General features: G+C 39.2%; 1 protein-coding gene across 1 annotated transcript in view; it reads right to left on the bottom strand.

The window, feature by feature from the left end:
* Positions 1-23,509, bottom strand: part of coro2aa (coronin 2Aa) — a 50,248-nt gene extending 26,739 nt beyond the window's left edge. The window contains exon 1 of the mRNA XM_008291631.1: positions 23,260-23,509. Coding sequence (XP_008289853.1) covers positions 23,260-23,274 — 15 coding nt within the window. The 5' untranslated portion in view covers positions 23,275-23,509. The remainder of the gene's footprint in view (positions 1-23,259) is intronic.
* Between the last annotated feature and the right edge of the window lie 2,545 nt (positions 23,510-26,054).

Here is a 26,054-nt window from a genome sequence, read left to right as displayed (position 1 = left end):
TATTTAATGTCTTTTTCTAGCACCATTTCTGCCACATTTTCACTTTTTTTTTTAGAATGTAAAAATAATTAATGTAAAAAATAAAACTAAATTAATGACTTTGAAGACACAAACTATATAAATGCAACTTTTGCCCCCAATTTGTCCCCTCAGTCACCTCTATTCTGTCTCTGACCGAAAAAAAAAAAAAAAAAAAGAAGAAGAAATTGTCAAAACAAAGCACTTATAGATAATTAATTACAAATGAAGATCTGAAGCTGGATAAGGTTGGGACACATGTTCAGGAATAAAAAGAAACTCGCATTCTTGACCATGAGCTGCTTCATAGATTTGCATCCCTGGTTTACTGAGTGAAGGCCAGATGCTCTCAGACACCAAACTAATATTTCGGCTTAATGTTATCATCTCAGACAGTCCTGTCCTCTGTGAAGACGACATGACTCCTCAAACCTCAAGGAAAAAGCAGAAAGACGCAACCTGCACACAAAATGAGATTGGCTTCATAGTTTGGCAGAACTCCAAGCTGCTAAAAACCCACTCACTCGCTCACATGGCTTCAGCCGGACAGCGGTGTCCATCTCTGCAAGTCAAACCGAACCATTACGTAACGGCACATTTGCTACACAGGCTAACAGGTCGATATGAGGACGGGGTGAAAAAAAAAGTTGCCCACTGACAGCTGGCCTTCACACGGTCAAACCGAGGCGCGGATCAATCATTGTTAGTGCACAAACGTGAGCTCCTGCACGCCAGCTGCAAACAGAAGAAGTGTTCACATCACCATGAAAACGTCTGTTCTAAACTTCAGAGGTTAGATTTCGGTGATGTCTGTAAGGCTGACTTGTCTTTTATTCAACATCGTCAGTTCAGATTTGTTTATTGCCACAATGTTGTACATCTAATTGTAAATAAAGGTGGCTTCATGTCTGGTTTTCTACTCTTCTATTCTATTCTACTCTTCTAATTTGTTTTCCTTCATTTGTTAGTTTTGTTTGTCTGACTGTTGGATTTCTGCCGTTACATTTATTGTCCTGTTGTGTTTACACAGCATGCCCATCCAAGAGTTTACCGTTTTTTTGGACCATTCTCCATGAATAAAGGTTAAACAAAGGAATACAATTATTTATCAAGGTAAAACCTAACATTACTACAATGTAAAAAATAGGTTAGCTTTAAAAAAAAACCCGACTGCAATGTTTCCCTTTTTTAATTCTCTTTAAAAGTTAAATATGTGATTCGTAAGTGTTTAATCCTCTGAACTCCAAAGCAATTTCCAGGGTTTTCTTACTCCTGTCAAATTCATACTCACTGTGGGCTCACAAATGTCCTTTATACAGTACAACAAAGTTACAATGCTATAAATATTTATTTATTTATTTATTTAGAACAGGGGAAAAAAAGATTTTTTTAAAATTTGTTTTAAGACATTTTTAAAAGCTTTCAGTCAATGTGTTCAAAACCTTTCTAAGTGCAAACAGGTGTTACCAATAATGGGAGGAGGGAAAAAAACGGCGGCTCTACACCTACACTTTTTTAGTACTTTAATTTTTAATTTGTTTCCATACTTGTCTCATGTCTGCTCTGTGTGAACACTGCCTGTGGTTCAGCTGAAAACTCATTTAGTGTGTATGACTGTTAGTACGAGCTTCATGGTGACAAAAAGGAGAACAGAATTTTTAGGTTTATACACAGACTGGTAATTGTCTTTATTTAAATCTAATTTTAGGGCATTTTTCCTAAAGGAATCATACGTCACATATGATATGTTCAAGGGCCATAGGAAATATGAAAATCAGAAGATTTTTCTCTGCTTCTGTAGTTTTCGTCTCTGATAAATGGCGTCATCTTGTTTTAAAGATAACATGTCTTTCAACCTGCTGGCAGGTTTTGGGGTTCACAGGGTTAACAAAAATCAAATCTGGACTGTGAGGCTGTGATCGGAGGTTTGGATGTGAATTTGATCCATGAAAAGTGCAAAGATCTGCAATATCATTAGGTAGAAAGGTCTCTTTCAGACTGATCATTAGTACTGATATACTGACGTGCGAGCAGCACATATTGTTGTGGTTCATTAAGGTGAAGTTCATTTTAGCTAGAATGATAACACTGTTGTAGTTAAATGGGCATCTTATTTTACAAGATAACATGGTTTGGTGCATAAGACCTTTATTTACAAAGTGACACTAGATTATTAAATAAGGAGAGTCAAGTGAAAAGTACAGGGTCCTCCTGTGTAATGTAGTAGAGAAAAGGCTTAATGTAGCTTGAAAAATGGAAAATTAAAACACTCAAAGCACATATTTATAGAACACACACACAGCGGATAAAGTTACAACAAGCCACAAACACATCTTCCCCAAATACACAACAAAGTCCAAGGGTCGCACAGCGTCTGAGATAAGACAGAACACACAAACTGACGGACGACGACGCTGGGTGGGAAGCTGTTGGCTCATCAGGAGGCCGAAGTTTGACGCAACAATCAGTCTGGATCATTTTTAATCAGTAAAAACATCCAACCTTATACTAACATCAGCAGACGATAAGCATTTATTTATATCCACCTCTTCAAACTGAAAACAACAGTTATAATCGAACTCAGCATTTAACAGGTAGGTCTCAATTTGAAGTCCATGGAAAGAAAGAGTTTGTCACGTCACAGGAAACTGTGCCACTAACCATATGCCGATGTGGAATGTTTGACAGCAGGCGTGTCCACTGAAGGTGCTGATTGACTGCTTTCACACCAGCACCAATGAACCGCAGTAACCAGGCAAAAGTTCATTTTAGATTATCTTAGATGTGAATCATAAATGTGCACCGTATGGAACATCTTCCTCATTTTACAGCTGTGGATTAACTTACCTAGAACAATTAACTACTGCAGTATAAAACAAGGGCAGGGATGTTATAATACCACTAAATAAACATGATCACTGTATCATCTTCAAACATCTGGGCTAGTTGGATCATCTTCCACTTCCTAGCTTGGTAGGATGTTATTTTAACATTTAATGGAGCTCCATTATTGCAAAACCAAAGACTACAACTGGAGGTTGAAGATATTGGTGGTGTAAGTCAGCAGATTTTCAACCAGGAGCCTTCAGTATGAGTCCCGTCTCAGACTATTATTATGATATTATTTTTTGTTTTAAGTCTTATTTTCGCTTTCACTTGCCGTTTTCAGTCTGTGTTTAGTTGAGTTTAAGCACCAAAACTACTTAATCAAGTGTAGAAAAGGATCATGGCTTTCCCTACATTTGCTCCACGTTACCAAGTTTCATTGTGCACATTTCCATGGTGACACCTCCACCACAGATTTTACATGCTCTTACTCACACGATTGCAAAAGGTTGCCGATGTTATCACTTTCTGTTCGTGATCAGTGATCAGACTGGGTGATTACGTGCCCTCTGTAATTACAATAAAGTCATAAAGGCCATCTCATGAGCTGATAACCCAAAAAAACATCTTGAACACAATGGGTGATGGTTTAAATGATCTGTATTAATGTGTGTAAAAAAAAATCTCTGAACTTCCTTTACAGTGACTTTATTTTTTTAGGCCGGTGTGACCTTGCCAAAGATGTGCCAAAGACATCAACCAGAGAAACGGTGGAGTGATCGGCCAGTGTCACCAGGATCAAAGCAGGCGACAACTCTGTTTTATGACACTTGGAAGCTGAGTATCCGCTTGTCATAACACTCTGTATCTCTTTTCATTCGTCTCTTGGCTCTGGATTAAACCTCGGCGTTTCGTGTATGTGTGTGTGTGTGTGTGTGTGTGTGTGTGTGTGTGTGTGTAGAGTAATTATCAATAAGGACAGGGCACGAGTCCTAAAAGCCTGTGACTCTTTCCAAAGAACTAAAACCAGTGGCTCGCTCTCTAATCACAGATCACACAGTTGCAGGCTAATAGCTGGCTGCTGTGAGAAAACAGGCCAAAGCCTTTGACTCTGCAGAGACACAATGACCTTCCCCTCTTCACTTTGTCATTGCTGATTAGCCGTCTGACTGTGTTTTGACTGTAAAACACCTGGTTTCAGTGCCAAGTACAACTTTGTGTTTCAGCTTGGTGCCTTCATTTCTGGCGTTCACTTCTGGCTGTTTTGTACATTTGTTTTTTTTTTTTTTTAGATTTGAAATGGTCAAGTGCTCCCCAATTGAGCAAATAGTGCCGTCCCATTCAAATATGCACTTACTGAACAGGTGCAGCCACTAAATTAATGAGTCAACTGGAGCCACTGAAGCCCAGTGTACACAGAAACCTCCATTAAAGAGGGATTAATTTACACAAGTCCTTCTGAGAGCAAACAAACGTCCACATGAACGGTCAGGGAAACACCTTCCTACCATCACTTCAGATGACACTATGTATGAACACAAAGCAACGCTGCACATGAGAAAGTCAAGATTTTTTTTAGTTCATCACAAATTTGCATGTTGCCTCACACTCTGGTTTTGTTGCTTTACTGTGCAAATGAGGAGCCACAGCTGTCAGGACACAAACAGACAGATACCGACTCTACAAGTTGTCAAACAGGCATATTCTCTATTTCATGCTGTATGTGAAATCTGTGTAACACCACCAAATTTTACTGCTGTTGGTTGAGGGGAAAAAATCCGTCTGCACACTCCAATATGGCAGCATAATATAAATATTTATGAAATATGATTGCAATGGAAATATAATTGTCATATTAAGGTTGGCAAACGTCTGTGTGCAGTCAGAGATTGTGTTATACTGTTTATATCTCTTGTAGTTGCAAAGTGAGCATCTGGAATGAGACCAAAGTTGATTGAATGTGATTCCCAAGTAAACAATCAAGACTGCGTTGATGCCAGTAAGCTTGTAAGGAAGCAAAACAACATGTCAAGTACAAGATATGTGGAGTTCTGTAAAAGAGGAAAAGAAAATTAGGTGGTGCTCATTGAGCAAATATGCCAGTGAGTCAAATCTAAAATGTTAAGACACGTTCCTTGCGCTCAGATGTCGTGCAAATACAGCAGGAGTGATGAGGAGTATCTGGCAGTTTGTGCAGCAGAAACGAATCAGAATTTCTACATACGCATGTGCAAGACGCTTGTGTGATTTCTATAAAAATCAAAACAGCTTTTAGCCTGTAAATGTGAAGTCTGACGTCTAGAAAATCAGTGCAGTGCCTTTTCAAAATACGCAATTTCCCTCATATTTCACTATAAAAATCCAAATATTCCTCAAGTTCGCTCCAGAGCTACACACACAGTTAACGTTCCTGTTTTAAAAAGAGGACAGCTACAAGGATACATCGACTAAAACTTATGTGTCAGTATGTATCACTACAAACACGCAATAAAACACCAAAAATGAGCCTGAGCAGCGGAGCTAACACTAATCGAGCTACCTGCTGCAAAATCCAATAGAAACTCAACTTTCATTAGTCGCTCACATTGCCATAACCACAGCAATGATAAAACTGAAGAGAGCATTCAAAATAATTTCACATTTGATGGAAATATGTTTGCATACCAACCAGTTCACCTCGCGTCATGTTTCTGTTCATTGACTCCAGGGGGAGTAAGGGAAATTTCAGTTGTGGGATCCAACAAAAGACTGAAGGAGGAACAGTCAGTGAGCTGAAGGCTGTAAAGGAACGTTAACTATGTAGCTGATAACAGTTGTTAACACTGTCAGGGCACACTGATGTCAAAGGCCTGCTGAGGATGTCATCACTGAAAACATACTGTTGTGAAAGTGTAACAGCTGAGGTGGAAAGAAGGTACGACCCAGCCGTCACCTGTGGTCCTGAGTTTGAGGTAGAGACTGAAAGAATGAGGCTACAGATACAAGCGGCTGAAATTAGTTTCCTCAGTAGGGTGGCTGGGTTCAGCTCTAGAGATAGGGAGAGGAGCTCAGACATCCGTAGGGAGCTCGGAATAGAGTCACTGCTCCACTCCTTTGTGTCAAAAGAATCCAGCTGATGTTTGGGCATCTGATGATTTTGCCTCCTGGATGCTTGTTTTTGGGGGTTTTCCAGGCACATCCAACTGGGAGGAGGCACTGGAGTAGAAGCAGAACTCTCTGAAGGGATTACATATCTCATCTGGCCTTGGGATTTCTCAGGAGAAGCTGGAAAATGTTGCTGGGAAAATGGACATCTAAAATGCTCTGTTCAGTCAGCTGCCCATGTAACTCATCCCCGGATAAGCAGAAGAAAATAATGTGTGTAATAGAAAACAATTTTTTTCAATTCCAAACAACTCTACGTTTGGCACTGCTCTTCCTCGGGTCCCCAGCAATACACCCACTAAATGTGAAGTAGTTTAGATGAACAGTTGTTGAGAAAAGCAAAGAACTGACAAACACACAGATACAGAGACTCCTTAATATACTGTATATTGCAATGCAAAATTACATAAAATGTGACTAAAAATTGTACTAATATTGTCCGTCCATCCTGTTTTTCCATTCTCTTGTTACACAACTGAACAAGACTAACAAGTTTACGTAAAGAGCCACACAAGAAACAGCATGAATTAATCAGTTTCAGGTTAGAATCTGTTCGTGTCTCAACAGAATAAGGTGTGACTACGTAGGTTGATAAAATCAGTGGGCTGTGACTCTTTGCCTGTACTAGCCTAGACCTGGAAAAAAACCTCATATTTCAGTCGATACACACCTAATCCATCAAGCGGCAAATCTGTCTCACCTAGATCTATTCACCGAGTAGGAATGCATCTTCTTGCAAACACGTGCATTTAAGTTTCAGGAAGCAGCGCACAGACAGTGAGGTCAGAGGTGACGATCTGCTGATTTGTGATCCACTGAGCAGATCACAGACGGACAGGAGATGGAAATCAGCAGACAGGAGGTGATGAGGGGCGCAAAGTATTTGATAAGATGCTTAATAGTCAACTACCAACTCGGTTGTTGATGTCTGTGGATCCAAATAAAGAGTCGCATTTCATCATATCGATGTCTAAAGTACATCGTGTGGCGATGATCTCACCTTCAGTTGGCTTAAATGTTACATGACGTACATGTTTGCATGTCTGTGCAATGCACCTCGTTCCATTGCGTCTGATTCATTCCAATATCTGCATTAAGACAGCTGTTTGAAACAATTCCCATTCAGTGATATCACAGCTCGACTCACCTGCTTACATCAACTTTGGCAAAAAAACACACTTTATGAAACCAATAAAGCCTGGACTCACATCAGAGACACACTCCGAAAATACATTTTACTCACGTTAAAGATCAAGAATTATATGTAAGTTCAAATCTCTTAAATACTGAATCATTTATGTGCGCCTCCTCTGTTTTCACACATACAGGTTAACTATGATGATTACAGGCATAAAGAATGCTATCTTTCAAACACAAGTACAGTACAAGCAAAACATCTGGCATCCAGAAGCAATACAACAAACATCTGCAGGATGTGACAAGAAGGAAACCAAATCAATTCCTTTATTGACTTACAGTAAGAGGGTCCATCCTCAAGACATGGTTGTTTTGCACACAACAGATAACGATCACAGACAGGGACAGAGAAACTGCAGCTTCAGGCTACATCCGCACTTTAAAACATTTAAAAACGATCTCTGTTCAATGAAGTGTTTTAATCGTCATCCATAATAACATTCCTGAAAATGCATCATTCAACCGTTCACTTACACTGGGAATGAATGTTTAAACAGAAATCACAGCAGTTGTAGAAAACATCACAGAGGAAGAACAGCAATGGTGAAAAGCAAGACCATAGATTTCTTCAGACAACAAGGTTAGACATGCCTGTAGTTCATCATCCATGTTCAGCTGACCACTGGTCATCAAAGTTGACGTCTTTGTTTTCTCTCAGAACATAAATGGGGCATGACAAATCAGAGAAGGACATTTGTCGACTGATAAGACCCAATCAGGAAGCAAACATTCTGCCCATTAAGACTAAAACACAATCCTATCCATCCATCCATTATAAATTTTCCTCCCCTTGTCCAGGGTCAGGTCATAGTGGCAGCAGGCTAAGCAGAGCATTTCACATGTCCCTCTTCATAGCAATACTTTCCAGTTTACCCTGAGGGATCCAAAGTGTTCCCAGGCCAGATGAGATATGTAGTCCCTCCAGTGAGTTCAGGATCTACCAAGGGCTCCCCTACCAGTTAGATATTTTATTTAAATTTTTTTTATTTAACCTTTATTTAAACAGGAAAAAGTTCATTGCGATTAAAAATCTCTTTTACAAGAGTGTCTTGGCCAAGACAGGCAGCAGCACAATTGACAGACAGACAAGGTCACAGCAGCATCCACACAGACATCATACTCATAATACTTGGTGATTACATATTAAAGATCAGAAATCAACATATCAGTCCAGATCAGAAACATAACTAGTAAAAAAATAATCTGTCGAAACATCTACTGACTGATGATTTTGCCTCCAAGTCATTTAGGAACACTTTAAATGTGTTTAAAGAGACCAGCTCTTGAAGTTTCAGGTCTTTTTGCCATGTGTTCCAGGTAGAGGGAGCAGCGAATTTAAAAGCTTTCTTTCCCCGTTCGGTTCTAGCCTTAGGAACAGACAGTAGCAACAGAACCCAGAGTTCATGAGCACAGGTGAAGACAGGAACGTAGCCTGACCAATAAATGAAGTGCCTTGCCTTCTAGTTCAGCTTCCTCTTCACCACCAACAGTCCAGTACAAAGCCCACATTACTGCTAACACTAGTAATGCTGCAGTCCATCTCACGCTCTATTTTGCAGTCACTCATAAACATGATCCCAAGTTATTTAAACTCTTTCACTTGATCAGCAACTCACTCCGAACTAAGAGGGAACAACCCACCAGTCTACAGTATAGAAATGTGTTCTCAGATTTGGAGCTGCTGATTCTTTCCTCACCGCTTCGTGCTGAAGGTCATGGTCTGATGAAGCCAACAGAACCACATCATCTGCGAAAGCAGAGACGCAACTCAGGGTTTCCCAACTCTACCCCAGCTTCCGCCTTGAGAACCGTCCATGAATGTCACCAACAGAATCGGACACAAAGAATAAACCCTGGAACAGTCCAACACCTACTAGAAATGTGACCTTGTGACTTGACAACGTAATTCTGGAGTTTTCAAATTAAAACTGGGTAGGCAGAGTTTCCAAATGTCTCCATTTGAGAGCTCATCAGAGGAGTGTGGATGTAGCCTCATACCCCTTAATTGGATTGGATTGCCTGCTAAAGTTACCAAAAAAGGCTGCAAGGTGGATTGGTGGTTAGCACCTTTGCTTTGCAGCAAGAAGGTCTCTGGTTCGTGTCCCGGTGAGAACACCCGGGATTTTTTTGCATGAAGTTACCAAAAAGTCAAGATGAAACAACAACATGTTTACAAAGACGCTGCTACTGCCTTGTTTTACAAGTCATGACATTTTATAATAATAGTAATTTCCTCGGATGACATCTGAGTCCTCCAATTTCCAATAAAGGTTCCTGGAAAGGATTGTGTAATTTGATACTAACTTAATGTTCAGCAATTATAGCTGTGTAACACAATCACCCCATTGTTCATTTATCCACTACTCCCTGTACTACACACTCAATAGTTATCTCAGCTGTGAGCAATAAAGTGAATAAAGTTTCGGATACGTACTAATCATAGTCCTGTGCACCCTCATCGTCAGCTGTTGAGCTGCGCAACTACGGGTGGTTCTATTAATTTGCCCACCCCATTTATATGAGTCAGGGTTTGCTAAGTAGCAGAAACACCTCTCTGCATTATGCAATACAGTTCAACAGGAGTACACACTACATATCCTCCAAAGGGTTCTTCAAGGTGAATCTACACACCTCTAAAACTGTTTATACAAAAACTGAACATACTAACGTTCATTAAAGGAGGACTGACTGCACGACTGTTAGTTTTAAGTAAGTGTGCCCTTCAGGATGAGTTCTAATTGATTAAAGAGTTTAAATAATTGATGTTAAAATCCAGTAAAGCTCCAATGTGATGGGTGTGAACAAAGCTTTTCTGACATAACCCCAGAAAATAATACACTGCCATTATTTAGACATTCAGACAATGAGCTTATGTTAGAGCATGCAATAGATGTAAAACAGAATAATTCTGTTCCTTGTTGTTTTTAAAGAAGTGAAAGAGACGCCACCCTCCAAATTCTCCAGATATTATGCTGCTCTTTCTTTGAGGTCACTTATTAGGCTGTGTTTGATGACCATTTTTGCAGAGAGGAAGCATTTTTATATAAGTTTAAATGGCTTTGTTAGGAAAGAAAGAACACTTTTTTGTGATTGGTTGTAAAGGGTTATATCAATCTGAATATGCTTGTGTCTTTTTCTTCCAAATGGGGCACATTAAATGGTGCTATGTCTCTTTAAAAAAAAAAAAATAACAAAAAAAGGAAATGACGCACATAAAACACTGCTATGTGTGAAACTAATTTATTAAGAAAGTTAAAAAAAAAAAAAAAAGTTTCTTCATATCACAAGGTAATTATAATTAGGGATCACTGTCACATCGCAGCACAGAGAGCAGTGTGTCTCAGGTCGTAGCCTCGAGAGGGTTTCTGTTATCTTGTATTAATTACAGCTAAGCAAAGCTGCTCTGCAGGCAGCCAGCGGTTCTGCAGCAAAAGCTTCTGATACAGTTAAAAATATTCAGCATCAAAGACAAGAAGGAAGAGGGGAAAAAGTGCAACAGCAGAAAATTTAGGTTTGAAGTTCTAAAATTAGTTCAGGAGGCACTTTTTATTGCTACTCATTAAATACATACATAATAAAGATTAAATGGCAGATGGCTGAAGGATGATTAATTATTCAGTGAAGGCAATAAGCTTGTCTCATAGAGCAGACCAAACAACTCAAAGGGATCCTCTGGGTTAAATTAATACAGTGTCAATGAGTCTAAGCAGCTAAAGGCCATCCTTCCACTCTATCCTTAGTAACAGTAGTCAAGGTGAGTTTCACTTTCTGTGACTCAGGGGGATTAGCTTGCCTTTATATAGGTCCAGTCTCTCTCTATAAACAATACACAGATGCCGTGCTGCTGCACTGCACACTCTGTTATCAGGCTGAGGGAGGCCACTGCTAATCAGATCACGCCCATTAGCTAACTGCATTAACGTGTTGTGATATTCGACATGCAGAGTGTGCAGCTCACTCATGTTCTGACGACAGAGTTTCTGTCTGTGACATCCCACACGGAGGGAAAAATACACCTCAGATGAGAATATTTTAGAAATGGTAAAATGATTTAAAAAAAAAAAAAAAAAACAGATTTCCACTTTCTTATTGACTCCTATTCAACATTTAGGGGAAAAAAAAAACAAAAAACATTTTTACCTGGTAAAATAAAGGTCAAATAAAAAATTCTTTTAAAAAAAGACAACAAATGACTCTACTGCCGTGCTGGTAGTTGTGCAAAGCTGCAGTTTGGCACAGCAGCTATGACGTGATCTGAGGGCTGGGAGATGTAGCTGAAAAATACATCACGATAAAAATGGTTTATATCAGTTGATATTAATCATTTATTTTTAATGACTTATTTTTAAAGACCAGCAATTCAAGCACCTTAATTTCAGTGTAAGCCCTTTATTTATCAAGGTACACTAATAATTATATCAATGTTATTATAACTATGAAAAACACACACAAATAAATATATTTACACATAAGTAAAAATAAACTGGATAAGGACAACAACATGATCTTACTTTGATATTCAATAAAGAAAGCAAGTAAAATCCATTTGTACATTAACTGACATCAGTAAGAACAGGAACAAGATGCAACAGATACGCAACCAAGAAAGACACCACTGAACTCACCAAATCAAATGTTACAAAATGTGTGTAGAAAGGATTTTCAAACACTGACACACAGAGGTATTATAGGGTGTTATGAACTAGGTAGGGAGCACGCTCAGGGTTTATTGACGCAACCAAACTTTGGTTTCCTGACTGAGAACTCAAGGATACTACACACCCCCATAGGGTTAGGGTTAGAGGGTTAGGGTTAGGGTCATTAGAAAGAATGCAGATTTAAGGCACTTTCACATTGGCTTCATTTTCAAGTCTATGGCTGTCACTCCTTGGCCAAGAATAACATTTACTGTGTTCTCCATCTTAGTAAAATAGGACACCAACATTTGCATCAGCACTAAAAATAAAGCACGCAGCTTTACTAGTGTTTGGTCATAAATCAAAGTCTTGAACATGTGAAGTTTGACTTGATTTGATTTGACTTTAAGTGATGACACAAATGATCACAATTCTACCAGTTGATTGTCTAAAATGCCATCCGCCTTCCCTACAGCCACGCTGCAAATACAAACAACTACAGGAATTTATTTTACCATGCAGCATGACTGGTTTCGACCCTGCACACACTTCTTGTACACACACTGTAGGTTGATGCTCTTAAGCTAATCAGTTTGTAAATCTATCCGTGAAAAGCACTTGTTGAGTCTAATAAACAAACATACGCATTTGCCTCTTACCCTGTCAGAGTGCAAGTCTACATTTGGTCTGACAGCATTTTTAATGAGGTACAGCCATTAGAGCTTTAGATCTCAGGAATCAATATGGTGAACACACAAACAGACACAGCAGTGGAGGAGGCCATCCACTTGGCTTCATGAATAATGAATGAAACTCTGCTGACCCATCTGCCTCATGATTAAGACCCGCTGACTGCAGAAACAACAAGAGTGCATGCTGATTGAAACAGCGTTATTTAAAAAAAACAAACAAAAACCCACGCTAAAGCTGCTGATCTCCAGAAGAGGATAAACATCTGTCTAAAAATCTATAAAACAAAAGAGACAGTGGTTTTCCATCCTGGAGGTCACGACCCTTAAAAGAAATGCAAGACAGATCTAAAAGGGGGGGAAAGTTAGATAAGATACTAAACCTCTTCAGACCCAAGATCTTGTTTGATATGCATTTTTGATTTCTCTGTGCTATTTGATCAATAGCAAAGAGAATAAAAAAAACGAAATATAGAGAAAATATATAATAAATAAATAAATTTAAACTAAAAAAAAAAAACTTTAACACTTGGAAGTCAACTTCAATCAATGTTATTAGCTTCAAGCTCAATCTTTTACATATGAACTGATGAGAATGGGGCAGTTGGGAGACCAAAAGAGGACATACAGCATTGGATGGAGGGCTGGATAGCCATTTGATGCCTTTTAGTTTCACTGCTGGGTTTCTTCCAGCAAACACGCCACTATTTTATACAAACACAAATGCTATGTTGTATGTTAAAGGTAAACTCTGGTGACATTCAGTATTTTTCATACTGTCAACAACGTCACCAGAAAGCATTGTGTGTGTAGTCAGAGCTTATTTCTTTTTTTCCCACTGGTCTCATCTGTCACACTGTTAGTAGTGAAGTGTTTCTACAATTACAATAAATATGATAACTGGGTTTGTTTTAAATTTATCCCAAATACACCACATTGGTGCAATAAACAAACAAAAAACAAGCGACAAATGTGTTTTAATGAAGATAGTCCTCAACAAATGGCCACTTGATTCCTGTTTGAGTGCTGAAAACGGAACTGCCAAACTGTTCAGGGGCTTTATCAAAAGTGAAAATACAAATGGGACGAAGAGAGCAGTGAAGCCAGATACCTTATCAGATTTGGTCTTTTATGGGAGTAGATAAGAAAAATCCAAAACAGCTATATCCTTTGATGAAAACATATGACTTTAAAACATACTAAAGCTAAAATAAATTACTTCTAAAATAGGGACAATGTGGTCCATCCACACTAACACACCTGAAAATGCAAATCACATGACCATTCATGTACACAACGCATTATGCACATCCCAGTGTAAACAGGAAGCAAATGTAAAACCAGAGATTTCTTTGCTTGGACCAACAAGTTGCAACTGTTACTGAAAGTAACACACGAGTATGAGGTGGTCATAAAGGTAGGAACATAGATTGGAAGTCAACGTGGAACGAATTATGGTTTCTTCTGGAGGAAGGCCACATAATATTTCCATGACGAATCAGGGCAGGACACACAGTGACTGATAAGACCCAGTCAGACAGCGAACATGTGTGTGCACCAGTGTCAAAAAGTCTTCATTTTCTGCTTGACTAAAAGTGCAATGACTCTAAAACGGGGTCAGCACTTCTCCAAAAGCCACAGTTGTAGGGTCCTAAAACGCTGGATTGGTGTGGACAATAGGCATAAATGTAACAGAAGTCGTATGTTTTAAAACAAAAACATATCAGCATGGAGGTACGCTCAGCTACCTAACGGAGCACCGAGGCTTCCTCTCTGCTGTGACCTTCTGGCGCCTCACCACAGGCTGAGAAACTTATACAAGAGCACAAATCTGCAGACTCTCTCTGTATTTTTTAAAGTAATCCCCTCCCCGTGTGGCCCACGTGGGAGCAGATAATCCCCAAACAGCCGGACAGCTGTCATGTCAGAAACGTGCAGGACGACCTGCCACGGCTGATCTGAGTGACAGTGATGTAACAGCAAAGAGAAGAAGCTCAGACTGAAAACACTAACAGGTCTTTTTAAGCCATTGTTTGAAGACTCATTATGCCTGGCTGTGTAAATGTTCCTGCCCTGCAGTGACAAGACACGGCAGGCGATGGTTTGTTGAGGGAAGCTGGTGATCTTCAGGACAATAACAGGGAGGTTGTGCGGTCACGTGCAGCCTCTCCAGTTACATAAGAGCATTTTAGGATTTCCAAACCATTGTCAGGACGAGTACAGTAATCATCCTTTACATCCACTAGCAGATTGTTTTCTAAAGCCAAAGCCTGGGCAGATTTTATTCACTGCGGTTGCTGGGCCTGACTGTACCAAGCGAGCACCAAACAATCATCCACAGATACAAGATTACAGAGTTCAATGAGGAGTTCATTGGAAGTCGATGTGTTGGTCTAATTATTACCTCAGTCACTGCTCACATTTCTCGCATTTGTGCAACATAAAGTGCTGGCAAAAATGTAAAAGAGGCCAAAAGAGGAATGAAGCAGAAATTATCTGCAAAAAAGGAAACTCTTTTGATAGTCCATTGATTTACATTACACTTCAACACATCCAGAGTTCAGTTTCTCAGCTGTGAGGAATTTTTGCTTTTCGCAGTTTTATGTCGTAACAGAAACATCATTGAATTTAAATCTGTTGGTTGAACAAAAGAAGCCACTTTAGGATGAGACTTGAGACCATTTCTACTATTCATTTGTACATTTTAGTGCAATATGATGAACATTTTGGCATTTGAAGACCATCCATCCATCCATTTTCTATACTCCGCTTAATCCTCATTAGGGTCGCGGGGGGGCTGGAGCCTATCCCAGCCGACTTAGGGCGAAGGCAGGGGACACCCTGGACAGGTCACCAGTCTATCACAGGACTACACTTAGAGACAGACAACCAAGCACACTCACATTCACACCTACGGACAATTTAGAATCACTAATTAACCTCAACATGTTTTTGGACTGTGGGAGGAAGCTGGAGAACTCAGAGAGAACCCACGCTGCACGGGGAGAACATGCTCTACACAGAAAGATCCCAGGTGTCCTCACCGGGACACGAACCGGCAACCTTCTTGCTGCAAGGCAACAATACTAACCACCGAGCCACCTTGCAGTCCCATTTGAAGTCCAAATACAGAATTTTCCTCATAAACGTTCCTTGGCTCTTGTCATTTTTAAAATAATTTCTCATTATTTATAAAAATTAAAAAGATATATATATTCACTGTCACAGAAGAGATTACACAAATAGATTTTGATAATTTAAAGTTATTGTACACGAAATAGTGAGATCAAACATCTTACTTGGCTATGACTTGAATTTGTGTCAAAAATGTCTGCAGCACAGCAGCTGATCTCATGGTCTGGTGTTAATCAATAGGTCACACACTGCTGCTATTGTGCTTTATAATCTTTTCAATAAATAACCTAAAGTGAGATTATGTAGCTTTTGCTGGGAGGAATAACACAATCTTCCAATTACAAATGAGAAGCACGAACTGATAAGCAATAAAACTGAGTGTTCTGTTCAGTACACTCTGCTGTTCTAACCTGACTGGGTCTGGTGACCAGGCTGTGGAGGCTGATGTTAGCAGACACATTCTGCTGACTAACCCACTTCACTGATGTTAATGTGAGTTTGCTGACTTCATGACTCTTTTCTACTTGTGCTGTCGTCACGCCATGTTTAAGCATTTACCGTGATCCCGTTATTGGTGGTCTCACAGTGGTCACTGCTCAGTAACAGTTAGGAGCTGTAGATGTGATCTCTGAATGAAAGCACTGCATAGTTCTGAGATACAGGATTTTTGCAGATGCGAAAATGCTCATCTGAAAGCAGCAAAAACACATAATTCCCCAGGTTACTAGATGATAAAAATCTGTTTAAGAATGCTGACAGACAGAGTAAGTCTGTATCAGTTGTTTCATTGACAGTTTGAGAACAGAGGGATTAACTGAAAGAGGACACAAGAACTGTGAAATCAGCTCGGCCCTGCTGGGCTGGGAGGCAGGCCTTCATTAGGTTCAGTAAAGACCGAACCGCAGGGGGACCAGTGGTGGTGGAGTTACAGACTTATGGCCCACCGAGGCTTTGTTCAGGAGCTATAGTCATGAATGAGGGATCATTTATTGGCAACATCAGGTTCTCCACCACCACCTCCTCCAGGCACTAAGTCTGGGCTGCAATAGCAAAGAAACAGAGGACAAGTGAGATGAGCTCATCCAGCTTTAGGCCACTTGCAAATCATTACTGAATCAGTGATATAACTTGCAAAAACTAAAGGAGGAATGTATCCAAGTCAGACAATAGTAGATCAAGAAAAGTATTTTCATTGATAAACTGCTTTAAGATCACTACCATTCACAGGTTGTAGCTTCTGACACATGAGGATTTTCTGCTTTTTGTTGTTTTTTAGAATGTAAATAGCAAATAATTAGGTTAGTGGGACAAAAGAAACAAATAACTAAATAAAATCAGCTAAGGCTCTATAGGTTGCAGTCATGTAAGCAGCTGTGTGAGGCTGCCTTGAGCTAAATACTAAATTATCCTCTGACAATGTTAACATTGCTGCTGTTTAGCTGGCAAACTGTTTACCATCGTGGTTTAGCATATTGGCATGTTAACATCTACTAATTAGCAGCTACAACTTCAGCAAAGTCCATCTTGGTTATGCCTGTCGAACTCCATTGCTACAATACATTCAGCTCTGACTGCAGCACATGTAGCAGAGCACATCTTACAGCTGAGTGGTAAGGAGTCAAGTGGTGTCTTTGTAGTAAGCTGCGAACTAGTTTGTGAAATACACTCCTGTAAAGTTAATAAATCTTTTTCTTCCTCAATATTACTCTAACATATATATGAAGAACATCAACCGATATATCAGAATATCAGACTTTTTAACTTTCTAAAAGTCAATGTCCACATCAGTCCAGCATCAACTGGGCTCTGATAAAAAAAAAAAAAAAAACAAGCTTATATCTAAATGAATGGGGACAGAGTGAGTATGAACTAGAGTTTTAGAGGTCACCAGGACATGAAAACTGCATGTACAGTATTTCTAGTCAGATCTGCTAAAAAAATAAAATAAAAAAAATTTATGAACACTTCAAAAGTTTGGTGATTTTGCTCCAAAATAAGGTTTGAAAAGCATTTTATAGCAGGTTGTACTTCGATGACACAGTTTCACAATGAGTCAGTTTGGCTATCACAAAGAAGATGCTTGTATTTTGGAGGAAGGGGCAGGACATGTCATACAGCCATCAACTGATGCTAGAGTTCTCTCACAGATTTCTATTCAGGATTTTTAAAAGGCTTTTTCTCTCACATAAAACTTTTCTGGCTTTATTCAAAAACTAAAATACTGGACAAATGGAAATTTTCACCTGACGATGCTGCTGTAAGACCACCAGTAATTTAAGTTCAAACCAAAAATGTGAACCTCTGTCTTCCACTGGGGACCTTGAATACATGTACATAATTTCAAGGCAATCTATCCAGTAGTTGTTGACATATTCCAGGCTGATGGTGCCAACACATGAACCATGTTATAAGCACAAATAAAACAAAGTAAAAATCAGGAGTGATACTGAAGTGACAGGATATGAAAACGTTGTGCATCGGACATTTACTATAAACCTACAAGACCCTTCATCCATCCACACAAATACAGATGTAACAGTCTGACCTGGTTACATCATGACTTAGCATCCCTTAATTGGTTTCTCACCTCTGTGTGGACTAACACCTGATGATCCATCAAAGTGCCACAAACCCGACACATTCTACAGAACAAACACAGCAGAGAGCAGCTCCTCGTACATTATCTGTGCTTCACGAGCAGCTAATGCCTCTGAATCATTTACAAGACAGTGAAACTACATATGTATTGCACAAGTCTAAAAATAGTACTTCTATTCTCAACTGTTCTGATTATTTTTTTTATTAAAAAACAAAAAAAAATATCAGAGAACAGTTCAAATGTCTTGTTTTGTCTGGCCAACAGTTTCAAATTTCATTCTTGAACTTGACAGAACAATCTCAAGGTCTGTTTAGCAGCTTCTGAATATTTCACACGATCTTCATCGGTAGACTAAATACACCCTGAATTCAAGGAGATGTAGATTTTAGTTTTCACTGAGCACTTCAGCCTCAACTGTTCCAAACCCTGTCTTTTAAGCTTCAAATCAGATATGAGGTGGACTCAAAAATACTTTTTGTACCATCACAGAGGACAACAAAAACAGCAAATATTTCCATTTCAGAATCTGGGGGATGCATGCTCATAAAAGTCCCATGTTGTAAGCATTTCTAATCGATGAATCTGTTATTGCTTCAGTGATATTACAATACATCCGGCTTATCTTGATATTCTTTCAAACTGAGGACATTTACAGAGCAGAGCGTGATCTCAGAGTAAATATGACCAGGCTTCTCCCCTTTAAGCATGGATGTTTGCCTAAAACACAGCTAATACCTCCTGTTAGTTTGCAATCCCTTTATTGCACAACAGCAGCTTGACAGCCACACACATCCTGAAGGGAATTTCTGCCATTGGAGCCCTCGGGTTCAAGGGCATATTTGCTCAAAAGCACACCTTGAATTCACAGCGGTTATTACAGCAGGTAGGACTTTGATACCTGTAAGCAGGAACATGTTTTTCACCTGAGGTACCTGAACTCATCTCGAGTTATGTTTCAACACAAACACAAACAGACAATCGCCTCCTTTTCTTTGGGGAGAGTAAGAAAACAAAAGCGTCTGTGCGTCTGATTCTGAAAAATAGAGCTGCTACATAGCAAAGTGCTCGAGTCAGAGGTTGGCCAAAGACAGGGAATCTCAGGTATGTGTTAACAGTCTGTGTGATAACATGCCAGGGACACAGGTTAGCGTTTTATGGCCTAACATGAAAGTGCACAACAGATTTCACTAGAGAGGGAGAGAGAGTAGAGTTGAACAGTGGAGAGCACGGCGTCTCAAATACCACAAAAACTCCTCATTAAAAACGGTCCCCAACTGTCGACATGTTATTCTTTTCACCCCATTTCAAAGCCAGCGAGGTTTATTTTTGGTTTTTCGTCTCCCACCAGTGAAGATTTGTTGCAAACTCATTAGTCTAATGCGTATTTTGGCAGGAGTTTGCCCATTAGGTCGATGACAGACCTACTTAGACAAATCTAGTGCTGGCATGACACCTCTCCACACAACACAGCACCAAAAGTCATGACTCACTGTCACACTCTGTTCTTCAACTCAACACATTCACGCCGTGTACACATCCAACAAACACTGTCGAGGTTTGTGAATGAAAAGCCGGTGAATCGAGAGTATTTTACACATCGTGAGTGACGGACTTTCCCTGCTACAAGGCCTGCGTAAGAATTTGCATGAAACCGCAATAAAGCTTAAGTGTAGTAACTGACCTCACTGTTTATCTGCTCTGATAAAACAGCAGAGGGACACAAAGACAGCCGTTAGTATGTCATTAGGACACAAGAAAATATGAATAACGTGTAGATTTTAATGCTGAAACATTATTTTTTTATCTTTAACTACATTTTTTACATTTTGGGAAATACATTATTCAGCTTATTTCCCAGTTAGATGGGAAAAAAAATCAACATCATGTTTACTCTTGAGTGTATATGCTTAGTTAGCTTAGCATGAAGACTAAAAGTTAACCTCGTTCTGTCTGACTTTAAAGAATCCTCAAAGCTAGCAGAAACAAATTAATTTATTAGTTTATTGTAAACACTGTAAATTACAGTGAGCATGTATGTCCTAAGTTACTGTCCATGGAGCACAAACAGTGCACCTCTGGTTGCAGCTCATGCTAAGCTAGGCTAACCATCTGCTAGCTTAAAGTCTGTGTTTAATGCGCAGACAGGAGAGTGGTATCAATGTTAGTCAATAATGAAATGGGAAGTTCACCCTCTTTTTAAAGTTAAATGAGGAGTCCTTTGTCTTTATTATGAAGCTAGTGCAGAGGGGGATTAGCTTAGCATTAAAAAAACAGAAGAAAAGGTAAAAAGCTAGCCTGACTGTCCAAACCTATGCTGGTTTTAGTTTTTCTGACACTGTAACTGACACCAAAAGCTACATAATTACAACACTGTGCTGAACTGTTGAATCTTCAAATATATTTCCATGTTGGAGGGAAACATGTTGACGAACTATCTTGTTGTTTGCAATAAATTCACTGCACATAACTCTGAAAACAAAATCACTTCTAATTGACTTTACATTGACATGGTTTCCATGATGGAGGCAGATGATTTTAGCACATTTAACATTCATTTCATGTCTTTTTGTGAGACCAGGTTGGTAAAAACAGCCCATTTTCTTTCATTTTGGTTGGTGTATACAATAAATAAACAAGTTGCCATTAATTAATTAGTGATGTTCAGAGGTGTGGGCAGGAATATGTAGTAGGATAGTTGTTGCCTGTCTTTATGTTAAGCTAAGCTAGCACTATTAATTGTTAACTTTTGACTTTAAAAACATACATTTATGGCTAACATAAATGGAAAGAGAAGAAAACCCCATGATAACTAGACATATATGGTCTCATCTCAATGAGAGAATATTCCTATGATTGCTATTATTTAGCTTATGGACATCTGTCATCACCTAAAGCTCAGCCACAGATAATAAGCTCTGCATGAACTGAAGCTTAGAAATGTGACTGACATAAACATCACAAAAAGAACATTTTCCAATATCAATACACACCACAACATGGAAAAAAGTGACATTCAGTACACTACAAGTCAACACAACTGTATTGAGCACAACCTTCAGTAACTGTTTTGTAGGTTTAAAACAACAATTTGCTTGAAAACAATTATTTGGAAAGCAGGAATCTCTAAAACAACATGATCAAATTATCCCAGTACCAAAGGACCATAAACATGGGCCAGTGTTGTCCAGTCCAATCACCGAGGTCCTGTCTCTGTGGAAGTAAAGAGCCAACTGGCACCCAGTCCTGAATTTGTCCCACTGCTCCACATGAGGTGAGCATTATCCTCGGGTCATTAAACACCGAGCTCTCAAACTGCTTTTTCTTTTGTCTTAAGTTTGTTTACATCCATCCAGACAGAAGTGAGTGAAAACAATAGATCTGAACCATCTGGTGAACCGGTGGCCCGACAGAATACAGTCACCCAAACATAACAGATTTCACTCACTGCTAATGACGCGTTTGCAGAAACAAGGATGACATGAACACGATGCAGTGAGTCCTGAATATCATGTAGCTGATGGGACAAATATTCATTATGAATTTATCTAAAATACTCGTACTTTTTGGATTGTTTAGTCTGCAAGATGCACGGAAGTAGCTGAAATGTGATCATACAGATAAAGAGTGCAGCATGATGCCTTCAAATATGTCCAACAAATAGTCCAAATGACAAGAATATTCAATCTACAGTGAAGCAGTGAAAATCTCACATGTAAAAACTGAAAGCTCCTCTGTTTGCATCTTTGTGTGGTAAATGACCTAAACAGCTGATAAAGTTTCTGTTTTCCTACAGATTCAGCTTCTTTTGATCAGGAATAAATCTCTTCTGCTAATGATTCTCTTATTGAAACAGTTCATTTTGAGGCTGTAAAGATAATAAAGAAAAATACACGTTCTTAGAGTGCTCGCTCTGAATTTTGATTTATATACAGGAGAAAAAAAAAAAGCTGAAAATATTCATGTTTGATGTCTTGCATCAAACTTGTTGTAGATGTAATTCATTTACTCTGAGAGAGAGTTCACATCAGTTAGTTGGACTAACAAAAACTGATCAGCAACTATTTTTAATATCAGTGATTCAGGTTCATCTTTTTGACTTGTCTTTGCCTCCTTCTTCCCAAACGTCAGGATTTCCACCACGTCACATGTGACAGTGATCTGAACACATGTGTATTTTGATCTGATGCCTCCATTTAATAAGGAGCTCTGAGAAAATACAATTTTACAGTCAGTACAATCGAGAAACAATCAGCAGATTAATCTTAAGTTGATCAGGGACCTAAAGCAGGACTCAGTGAGATTCCTTTCACTTTAATTCAGTCATCAAATGATTGACTCTAAACTCTGCATTTTGTCTTTTTCGTCATTCTACAACAGTGATTTTTGGGAACTACCTCTAAAAATATCATTCAGTATTTTGTAATCTGGCTCGTGGGGAAGCTTTGGACATCCTTCTCTAAATAAAATGAGGAACAGGATCATTTTGTAAAAAAAGGTTTGTCAAAATACAGAAAATAGTCATTTTCACAAACAAAAACACCATCTGTTGGTTTGAGTTTGCTAAATTTGAAGATGTTGTCTCTTATGATGGTAAACTATCTATGTTTTAAGGTTTTTTTCTAACATCTTATAGCAAAAAATAATAATCTGATCACATAAATCTGAGGGATGTGTTTGAGGAGATGTCATTTTCAAACAGCTGTCCACTTCTGCATCACACCACCAAGCCCACAGTGTCTGCAAGTTACAAACAGCATGCATGAAGAGCTGCAGTGCTCCATGCAGCCTGGATAAAAATAACATCCGCTCTACCGATGTGCACACAAACCTCGTGGCTGCCCTTAAAATCCTGCACTGAAACACGGTGTCTGGGGGGCCGGAGCTGAGCCGAGCGTGTGTCCGCTCGGAGGAGGCTGAGGAGCCGCATGGCAGAGCCCGCAAGCAGAGCCACGCCGCTCAGAACTCCCACCGATCCAAACACAGCAAACACAAGTTCAGACGGCGGAGAACTCACCTTCGAGACGGTCATACGGGGCGAGATGCGGCGGGCAGGTGCTGGTTGTTGTTTCCTGAGGAGGACGCGGAGAAGCGGCGGCGGCTGCTGCTGGTGTCGCTGCTCGGCGGGACTCGGCGGCTGTCGGGTTATATCACTGCTGCATGGTGGTCACTTAAAAGTCATGATGCCCGGCTTAACCTTGACTGGCCCAGAAATGAAATTAATAAAAGCTCACAGGCAGGACATTTCCCTCCCAGACAGGCTGCAGATACACCATGAAAAAAAAAAACACAGAACAGAAAGCAGGAGCCGGTGCATGAGGAGGAGGAGGAGGAGAGATCCGAGGAAAGGATGCGACTAGAGGAGGAGGAAGAGGAGGGAGGGGCGAGGCAGGTCGATTAGAGCAAAAATAAAATCCAGTAAGTGCAATGAAGATACCGACAAGCCTGCACAGAAATAGTAAAATCTGATCATTTAGGCACTATAAACTGCCATTTAAAGTCATGTATTAGTACAGTTCTGAAGTGTTTCAGGACCCTCTGCTTGTACTCAACTGGATTTGATCTTCAGTTACTGCAGCTTAGGGTTTTACAAAGAAACACAATCGTCCCATCTGTTTTGGTTTTATTCAACCCTACATGCAGTATGTACAGTATGTCCTCCACAAATGTATTCATACCCTCCTATTAAAGAAGATTTAAAAAAAAAAAAAAGCTGTCACTGAAATAAGTTGAATTTGCCAAAAGTAATAATAAATTAAAATTTAATGAAAATCATGGCATTGCTTTTAAATTGGGGTTCAACAGAAATATATGTATATATTTTTTTTTTTAAAAAGCAAAGGAGCATGATTTAGTTGAACAACCCTTTGAGCCAATCACTGCAGTCAAGTGTTTTCTGTAACTCTCAATCAGACTTCTGCACCTGTTGACAGGTATTTGGATTTTGGCTCATCAGCTCTAACTTGTCCAGGACATTTTTTTTAAAAATTCTTTTTAACCAAAATTCAAAAAGCAATGTCTTATTTCACCAAATTCTAATTTAGCAAATTTTTATTTATTATTACTTTTATCAGTTTCTAGTTGTTTGAGTGACTATTGAGAATTTAGTTTTTTCTTTAATGGAAGAGTATGAATACATTGGAGGACGACTGTATACAGATGCTTTATTTGATGAACATGCATGAGACTAAATCAGCAGATAAATGTACTATTATAAATAGTCAAAACAAGACTTCTTGGATTTTAATGTCTTGTTTCAAAATGTAGAGGAGAGAAGAGCACAGTCCTTAAATTAAACTACTCTGCTTTGAGGTTTTGAAATGTGTGTTAAACTTTGTTTTAGAAGAACTGAACCGCATTTATATTCATTCCTCAGTCGCTGGATGAGTGGACACAAACAGAAAATTATTCAGTATTTAGTACAATTTTGATAACATAAGATGATCCTTCATTAATCCCCCAGCAGGGACATTTGCAGTGTAACAGCAGCGAAGGGGGGAAAGTGCAAAAATGTAGGGACATCAGTGGAAAAATGAAAACAAACAAGATATTAAGCTGCTTTATTCGAGTATTTTTATTTCATGGTAACTTATGCTGGTACTCAATGGGACCTTTCACTTCTCTACATTTCAATTCTTGAGCTGATTTCCAGATTAAGATTTTAAATAATATTAAACTGCCTTTTTGCAGGTTGATGTACCCGTAAAAACAGTATTTTGCTAGGACAAATACATTTCTGCACAGTAAATTCAGGTGAAACTTGAAATACATTGTGGTGTTGTAGGTTGCAAAGCTGGCACTGTGACACTGTTTTAACGTACTCTGCTGATTTAGTGCTTTTTATTGCAATGTATAATTTAGCAAATATGTCATGTTTAGGGTGGAATAAAACCAATTAATGACTATTTGATGCCTTATTTGTTTGGAAATTTGCATTTCTATAGCACAGCATTATGTGAAATCCTATTACGAGCCATGCAAATGTAGTTTTAAGATGTTATTTTAAAGAAAGTTTTGCGCACATGGTGTATATACCTACATTTAAATACATGTAAATTCACGTTTAAGGTAACTGACATGGAAACTTGCACAGAACAGTGTCTGGATTCTGCAGGCAGACTGTACTGCAGCTGTCATGTGCGGTCCTCTGTGTTAAAGCTGACAGGCAACAGTGATCACAAAGCAGCTCAGAGAAAGCGAGGGAGAGGCGTCAATAAAGGCGCACACATCGGTTTGGCCTCGGGGCCTTGAAGCGACTGTGACTCGTAAAACGTGGTGAGCAGAGTACAGAGAGGTGTTGTTAAACACTCAATGCATGATGTATGTCACTGTATTTGCGCCCATCCCACATGATTTAAGGTTGTGTGTGTGCAGATACATTCGGCTGTGACATTGTTCTGACTGAGTGGAGCCTCTTAAGTCATGGTGGGAACTTAACAACATTCACTGTATGGATATAGAAGAATAATGTTTGGTTGACCTACAGAGTGTTTGAACCTTAACAGTGACAGAGATGGCCAAAGCTGTAATTAGGTATTGTCAGCAGCACTGAAACAATGCTGTTGTGTTCAACTTACATAATATTATAGATATGGTACAGGATGCCATATTGTGTGTGAGGTTTGGCGCACATCTTCATTTGGTGGCATTTGTTGCCCCCCAGTGATGAAACACAGCTGTTACATGAGGATCCACATGAAAGAGGGCGCTAGATGTCAAGTCTGACGCTGCCATCAGATTCATTTACCAGTTACATAACAGAGAAAACCACCTGTAAACATGACAGTATTTATCTTTTTTTTTATGACTTTT

The sequence above is a fragment of the Stegastes partitus genome, unplaced genomic scaffold (assembly GCF_000690725.1).
Source record: "Stegastes partitus isolate 25-593 unplaced genomic scaffold, Stegastes_partitus-1.0.2 Scaffold752, whole genome shotgun sequence".
Lineage (NCBI taxonomy): Eukaryota > Metazoa > Chordata > Actinopteri > Pomacentridae > Stegastes > Stegastes partitus.
The sequence above is the reverse complement of the archived record's forward strand: the minus strand, read 5'-3'. Positions and strand labels throughout refer to the sequence as shown.